Source organism: Cylas formicarius, unplaced genomic scaffold (genome assembly GCF_029955315.1).
Source record: "Cylas formicarius isolate icCylForm1 unplaced genomic scaffold, icCylForm1.1 PGA_scaffold_4__25_contigs__length_36172078, whole genome shotgun sequence".
In the NCBI taxonomy this organism is placed as follows: Eukaryota; Metazoa; Arthropoda; class Insecta; order Coleoptera; family Brentidae; genus Cylas; species Cylas formicarius.
The window spans coordinates 7,713,541-7,722,030 of record NW_026844334.1 but is presented as its reverse complement, the minus strand read 5'-3'; the positions used below and the strand labels follow the sequence as shown (position 1 = coordinate 7,722,030).

General features: G+C 34.3%; 1 protein-coding gene across 1 annotated transcript in view; it reads left to right on the top strand.

The window, feature by feature from the left end:
* The first annotated feature begins 22 nt into the window (after nucleotides 1-22).
* Nucleotides 23-8,490, top strand: part of LOC132700454 (headcase protein) — a 258,760-nt gene continuing 250,292 nt past the window's right edge. The window contains exon 1 of the mRNA XM_060667781.1: nucleotides 23-754. Within this exon, the coding sequence (XP_060523764.1) occupies nucleotides 39-754 (716 nt within the window). The 5' untranslated portion in view covers nucleotides 23-38. The remainder of the gene's footprint in view (nucleotides 755-8,490) is intronic.

Sequence of the window (8,490 nt, the reverse complement as noted above, 5' to 3'; positions counted from 1 at the left end):
GAGGACGGAGCGTAGGAGGTGGAGGAGGAGGACGGGCCATGGCACCGCGGCGTCACCTAGGACAAGTTCAAGGTCTTTTGGGCGTCATCGACTCCCTGGTGGAGGAGTCCACCCCCCTGGTGCAGGGTTACACGCGTTGCTGCGTGCCCACGGGCGAATGTCTGCGGGTGCAGCAACAGTCGCACATCAATCCCAATAATAACGACCCGATGATTATTTTGCTGGACGATCTTCGCGATACCGTGAGGGTGACATGCAATAACGAACTGTGCACGGTCGGTAGATACATGCATCGGGAGTGTTTCGATCAGTGGGAACAGACGGTGCTCGCCTATTTGAAAACGTGCGGCAGGGCACGCTCTTGGTCCGAGAGGCAACGTCACCAGAACCTCTGGACCAAGAAGGGTTACGATCTGGCGTACAAGGCGTGCGGTTGCAAATGCGGACGGGGGCACCTGAAAAAGGACTTGGACTGGATGCCTCCGCCGCCGACCAGCAACATTTTCGGCCGGATCGAGGAAGTGGATACCGGGAAAAAGAAAAAGCGTCGCAATCGTAACGGTAAACCGACGCTGACGGTGTCGGCCACGCAGCCGGCTGTGGCGGATGGCAGGAATCGCACCGGTAGCCTTTCCTGCTCAAGTTCAGGGTCGTCTTCGCCGCCGACGTCGGGCAGCGAGCCGAGCGTCTCGCCGGTGCATCACGGGGCCCACTCCAAAAAGAAGACCAAGATCGAGCTGCCCGAGAGGATCCGGTGAGTTTTCGTGTCCATATGGTTTTTTTATGACTTTATCGGCAGAGAGATAAAGCGCGTAACGTTATGATTTCGTCTCGAGTTTATATACTGTATTGTGACGTAATTTTCAAGATTATAATACCCAGTCCTCGAACGATATTGACGACTGTTGAACGGGGTACGGGGCGATCGAGGTTAGCCCGTGAAGATGTTTATTAGTAAATATTATCGAAACTAAATAACCGAATAAAATTTTGCTCGTTTTGATACGAAAAAAAAATTATGTTATAATCATAAACTCTGAGATATATTGCCAACGTTTTTATTAATGTAGTTTCTGACGTCCTAATTGAAGTGTATGGGGTAAAATTATGGTTGTGGAAATACATTGAAATTTATATTTATTTATGTTGTGCGACGTAACGCACTAAATGGAATCGCTAAATATCCCTCGAAGAGGGGGGATATACTCAGAGAAAAAAACGTTGTGGAATTTAAAATAAAAACTTTTTAATAAATTAATAAGAAGCTAAATGTCCTCTTGAAACTAACATGTGCATAATAATTTTTATTACTTATTTTTATTATTATTAAAATAAAAGTATTGCCTGCGTTTGGATTGAAAAGGAAAGCGTTGAAATAATAATTAATAGATAACAAAAGCGTCACAAAATATTATTTTAAATGTTTATAATAACAATTTAAACATGTTATAGATTTAATGCAAAGAGGTCATCATTATAAATTGTAAGGAAAGTCCTTTTTTTCGACTAACACTATGCCTAGACTAGAAAACCTCCTTTTTGGTTTCAGGCATGTGGAAAATTAATGTAGCGGGTTTTCTTATAAATTTTTATTATTTTTTTATTGAATTAATTGTAGGCCCCCTTTGTTCCATTGGCTGGTAAAAGTAACATGCCAACAAACCCTATTTTCTTTTTAAAATGTTAAAGAAATGTTTTAGAATTACCAACCGACTGCCCTTAAAATATAAACGCTAAAGGTTGATTAATCAAAATATCAAAATATTTTCAAATGTACTGAAAGTGTTATATTTTTTGATTAACCTTTTTTTCTGAGTGCAAGTGAATTGCAAGATGTTGTTTAAAACATTTTGATCGTTCAGAAGTAATCAATCAGCCCCAACACTGATTAAAATAATACGCAGTGGATTTTGATGTTACAGAAATATTTTATTTCTCTTTCACTTAAGAACTCACTCGAAAGGTATCAACGCAACTAGCTATCGACTCTATAATTAGCAATTAATTAAAAGTACAAAAAGTTGCTTATTAAACAGAAATTTAACTAAACCTGAAAGTCGAGCTTGAAAATTTTACTCAAAAAATAAAATAAGATCAATTAAATTAAATTTCAGTGTGTTCACTGTGTGTAATTAAATTATGTTTAGCTATTGGGTTAGTGAATGTTCAAATTTTATTCTCACCTAATGTGAGTTAAATTGAAACACACATACAGATTTTTTTCACACCTAGGTTCCAGGTGTCACATAATCTGTCATTTCTGCGTGCTTTATTAAGCGCCATTGCTTTGGTTTCAAAAATACATAACAATGGCCAAATAACAAATCGTTTATTGAAGCTCTTATGAACTTTGTGGCAATTTATCTACAAGATCGAGATTATGGTATTATTATTTTTTTTTATCGGATCTTGTACGTATTTCGACAACGATAAGAAGTAAATGCTAATGGTGGAATATTTAGTAACAGTACTCAATGCACATAACAACCTTGATGGATTCGATTTGAGAAGTAATGTATATTTCTAACAAGGTTTCGCCTTGTTATTTTGACGAGATAAATACGTTTTTGAAATATGAAATGAACACTATTGCACAAATAAGTTGCGGGGATATTAATAAGTATAATCAAAGTGTTTTAAATTTGCAGATAATAAAAGAATCTCGAGTACCACTGAAATAAATGAAATAAATAAAAATTAATTGATTCATTTTATTATTCTTTCGATAACTAACTACTAGACTTAATCCATCCATTTAAAAGATAAATAATAATAGTTGTTTACACTAAGTAATTTCGCAACTCGTAGGAACCCAACGTAATGGGATATAATTTAATAACGCTTACAACACCATCTCGTTTTCCCAATTTGGCAAAATCGGGCGGAAAAGTTGGGGCCCAATTATTTCATATTAATAATACATGCGTTATAAGAATGCGTATATTTCAAATCTATAGGTAAAACTAGCTGCAGATATAATGTCGACATAGCTAAAGTCCATTTCCGAATTGTGTAGAGTGATAAAATCTTATTAGGTATTCAAAGTGACCGAATGAATACTTAAGCCATTTGCATTGTTTGTCATTGATTTTAAAGCAAAATCCAAGAAAATTTAATTTTAACATTATTTTAATTTTGCGTAAGTTACAAATAAAGCGACAATTAGTCTAAATTTTCTGTAGCGGATGAGAGGTCACGGTGTCTAAATAAAAATAAACACTATATAATAATAAATACTAAAACAAATAAAATAAACACTACACTTTGGTGGGTTTGGGCGTAAATTATATCCCTCCGTAAAACTGGCTATATTTTCGCAATTGTGTACCATCAGCAAAAAGTAGCTTGACGAGAGCTAATTGTTTCGCTGTACCTTTTTTTATTTGGTTGCAGAAAATTTGACATTCTTCCGCCATATCCAATATAGCTACGTTTGGCAATCGTGATTAATAGTGCGGTATCTAGTAGAGTTCTCCAAAAGATATACCGCTTTTAGGATATAATCCAGTTTTTAACTTGGGTAAATTTTTATGAAGATCTAACCACAGGCCTACCTCGCTTGGGTTTCTCTTTGTAACTCTTAATAAACAGATTCGCAATTCCGCAATGACGTTCCGGATTATTATTAGTCCATGCAGTGAAAGATCCATTCTTACTTTAAAATGTTTATTATAAAAATAAATGGAGTAAATTTAGCCATAAAACAATGTTAGAATATTTATAAAAATAAAGTTGTTCCACATCAAAATAATCACTATCATCACTCGTCCCCCACATTAATAACTATTTTGGCATTAGCCGACTTCTGTAAACATTTTCTTCTTCGGTGACATGTTCTACACATTTTTTCCAACCAGAAGCAAATATTTTTTATTTACTTCACTTCTAATTTATTCTATTACCCCAGAACCAAACTTTTTCGAGGTGTTGTTTCTTCTTTAACTAAACATATCAATTCTATTGGATTAAACTGGCAGTCCACATTATCTTATCATCTTATCAAACGTTCCTTTTTGTAAAAACTTCCAATAACTGCTTCTTTGTGTAGCAATTTTCAAGATACATATCATTTTTAAGCAAAAAAATTAGTTCATGATGAATTCGGTATTTTTCCGCTTGTGCAGAATGGTAGCTGGCGTTGTTCATCGCGACAACACTGTTTGGTGAAATATTGGGAAGCAATTTTTCAGAAAACAATTTTTCTAAGATGTCTGCTGTCATGTTTTCGTGGTAGTCAACCTTTGCTTCTTTAACATCTTTTACAGAAACCAACAAAGCGCTATCTACTCAACCAGCTTCAGAGTCCGCATGTAGTATGATAATTCTTGTGCCCCGCGAAACTGGCACATCCAGCGAACATTTCCTGCTGTTACCATCAGTCAGTCAATTGATACAAGAGCTGTCGCCAAAGACTTGTCACTCGCTCTCAGGATTTCGTCACACAAAGTCAATAAGGAAGTAACCGAGCTATCCTTTCCTAACCTCAGATTGGTGAATTAGAAGCAGCTCATTCACGTCTGCATATTCATTTATATGTTTGTATTACTTCACACTTTTCTGACGTTATAGCTGCTGCAGATTCGTTTTGTGCGATAAAAAAATTATAACCCCACGTATTACGAAATATGTTTTTTTTTAACGTCAGAATAAAACAGTTAATCGTAAATTATCACTTATCCGCGATTTCTTCTCGAGAAAAAAACAAAACATGGACGCGAAACTGAAAAACAACAATAAAATTAACCTTTAGCGCGGATAAAATCGCTTAAAAACAATTTCGAATTCTCCGCTAATCGGCTCGATTATAAATAGATATTTATTTACCGGGGATAATGTAACAGATACCTTGACACGAAATTACCGTAATAAATAATAATTACGTTTGGATAATAGTAAGTGCCAAATGGAAAATAAACTAATCGGGTTAAGACGTATACCATTACATGTTTCAGGTTAACGATCGAATTGTCCCGATATGCGCTTTTCAAAAGGTCATTGGCACATAATGTTTCCTTTAATCGATAGATATGATGCAATTATGATTAAGAGCCAACCAAGTGTAATTAAAAAAAACGACAACATGCAAATCAATTTCGTTACGTTAAAGATGCAGCGATAACTTTGCAAAAACTCAAAAAATATTGCCAGTTAATTACGGAAAATGTCAAGGCAAACGTAGGAGTCCATTTTCATTTTTAAGATTTTTAAACCCACCGATCGCCTAATTAAAAAGGGATATTATGTCTCAAATTTGTTAAATTCGATGCTTAAAACAATATATTTGCAATGCCCTAATTCATATCAACGAGGACCGGGAGATGGTTAAATACAGGGTGTTAAATATTAAAAAAAAGGGCTTTTGTCACAGAATTTAATTGGGAACAAAGTTTATTTTTTTTATTTTCTCCCTCTATATACTTTTAGTGGCTAAAAGCAAAAATTTAACTGCTTCTCGTTCGATGTTAAGCAATTGATGGGTTTTGAGCAGGATTTATAAAAAAATAGTTTTTTATGTATGTAGCCGACGTTTCAGCTATTTTGGCTAATCTAATCGAACAGAGATCACATATTACAAATAAACCATTCTACAACAGCGCAATTATCTAAAATAAAAGTGTTGAAAAAAAAGAACTAGGAAACAAACAGAAATTATTAGTGCTATAGGTTTTCGGTCTTGGTTAATTATATATGTTAAAAAAAATAACAAAAACTGACTAACCAAAACAAGTTATAAACAACAATTAAAGCTATTAATAAACGATACTTACATTAAGGGTGATTGTTCATGTTAATATACAATAGATTTGCGGTGGATTAATTAATCACACATCATACGGAAGGCCATGTTTAACTTAATATTGTAAGCGAAATGTTATCGGATATATTTTTGCTCGATTGGAAGGGAAAAAAATGATTAATGTAATTTTTATTTTGTTTATTGTCAGATTTACCTTTCCGTATTCTTTCTTCAATCGTATAAAGAATCTACCAGATTAATTTTCCAAAGACTGTAATACTCCTTACAATTCTTCTGGATTCGGCCTGCGTCAGTTGTTGATAAAATGAACTTGCCGACGTTTCGCCAATCATCCTGTTGACTTCTTCAGACCTTAACTGAAACTGTTTCTGTTCAGTTCATTCAATTCAGTTAGATTTATCAACAAAAAGTAATGTACCAGATTGTCGAAATTGTATTAGAAAACACTCACGTAGGTTTTCAATATCTGTTCTTCTATTTAGGGATTTTGGATTCTCCTTAATGCGTTTTTTGAAGAACTTTCAATGAGAGATTCGTTAAAATTATAAAAAAAAATCCCTTTATTTTTAAATATTTAACCCTCCGTATCTTGAGAATAATTTTTTCCGATCCTAAGTCTATATGATTTTTATGGCTGTCAAATTTCCAGCCGAACACCCCGTATATTACAACGGTAAGTGCATAAGTACCCTACATAACTTCGGTTCAATTTACCTTCGAGACAAAAGGAAATTAGTCCTGCGATTTAATTAACAATGACTGGGTTTGTTCACGGTCTATTTAAAATTTGTTGCTTTAAAAATATTAGTAATAAATTTATACTATGAAATTTTATATCAATTTAATTTTCGTTATAAAATGCAATAGATCAACGTTCAAATTAAAGGGAAAGGAAATTATAAAGTTAAATTTATTGGTCGCCATCAATTTATTAATAACATGTATTAAGTACGTTCGGCCTAAATTTATTAAGATACAGGATTGAATAAAAAGTTCGCATAGTTATTCTTAAGTGCACGCGAATTCAGTAGAATTACGTTGTTTTGTTTGAAAATGGAAATTGAGCTAACATACAATGAAAAGTATTGAAACGTGGCAAAGACTAGCATAACATAGTTTCAATGATGGTGAGATTGCATTTCTTCTCCCCTTGGTCTTAGTTGCGTTTGTCTAGATTTTACTTAACCGAAAAGTTAACGTCTACCTAATTCTAAAAGAAAACACGACTCAATATATAGCACGACCAGGATTCACCTCCGCGCCTTCGAAACTGTCGACAGATTGAACCAATGACGCGGGAATGACTGTGCGTTAAAATAATTCCCGCCGACTTGATGATAACAACATTAGGTAGGTCAAGGCGGCGGCGGACGCTTCTCTCCGTCATAATACAACCCCCAGACTTGCCCTTCCTATCGATTCGCCAGAGGCCTGACGGAGAGAAAAATGCCGAGGCCTCTCCACGCGTTGCCGAAATATCGACGGAAAGCGCCGTTTTTGCGGCTACCCCGATAGGGAGTTCTCAAAAGCTCCCTTGACAATTTCTCAGCAAACGATAGGTTTTCGTATTATTTAGTCGCGATGGTTTTTTCGCATCGACACCGAGACGTGGGGTAAGAAGATAACATACAGGTCCATAAAATAATAAATGAAACTTTGAAAGTTTCCTCGTTGAACTAATAGATGTGGAGTTAAAAGATGCTTCTTCTGCATCAAGAGAATAATCCCAATTATAATAATTATGATAATTATAATAATACCTTCAGAATGGTATTAGTTGGGGGTATTTCTAATTAAATATGATACAATCTTGACTATGAATACATTTTTGCAAAAGATTTAATATCGAATCAATGAAAATAAGAGAAAAAAGAAATGCAACAAAATAAAACCATTAAAAAGCTAGTTAAATGTGTGGAATTCATTTACAAGAATACTAAAAATATGTGAAAATATACAGGGTATTTTCTAATTCAAAGTCAATAATTAAAGGCGCGATTTAAAAAAAAAACTTTAGATATTTTAATGAAATTTGGCACGCGTGTCCTAAGTATCAAGAGGCATTATTTAGTGTACCATATTTTTTTTTAAATACACCAGTGGCGGGCGTGTGCAATTTCACATTTCTATTTTGGCAGATATTGATGGTACGCCACTGATTTCTCTTGAAATAACAATTATTCTCACAATCTCCAATCATTTCTGAAGAAATTTAATTTCTTCTTTTTTTTCCCAATACGATGTATGGTAGAATCCTCCCTGCATTGTCATAGCAATATCGTTGTAATGCAGAATGTAGAGAAATCAGTTTTTATTTTTAAGGGAAAACCGTCCGTCGGACTAAAACAAATTAAGCGATCAAATCTGGTAATAAGTGAATACAAATATCTTTTTTTTTAAGGAAATCAATGGCGTGCCGCTGACTGTCTATTTAATCGAGAACTTTTTTTGGGGAAAAACAAAACCAAACAAAATATTTAGTTTTTAGTTACCAACTAGCGTGCTTCAGAAAAAAATATTAGATGACTGTTCTTTTTACTTTTATATTTGTAATGAAATGTAATGTTTAAGTTTACTTACTTCTTATTCGTACTTCGATTTTTTGAAATATTTTAATAAAACAGATAGACAATTACTTAAGTAAGAAATAACAACGATAATAATTCTCTGCATCCTGTCATATTAACGATATTGTTATGACCATTCGAAGAAGAGATTTTTTATTGGTTTGA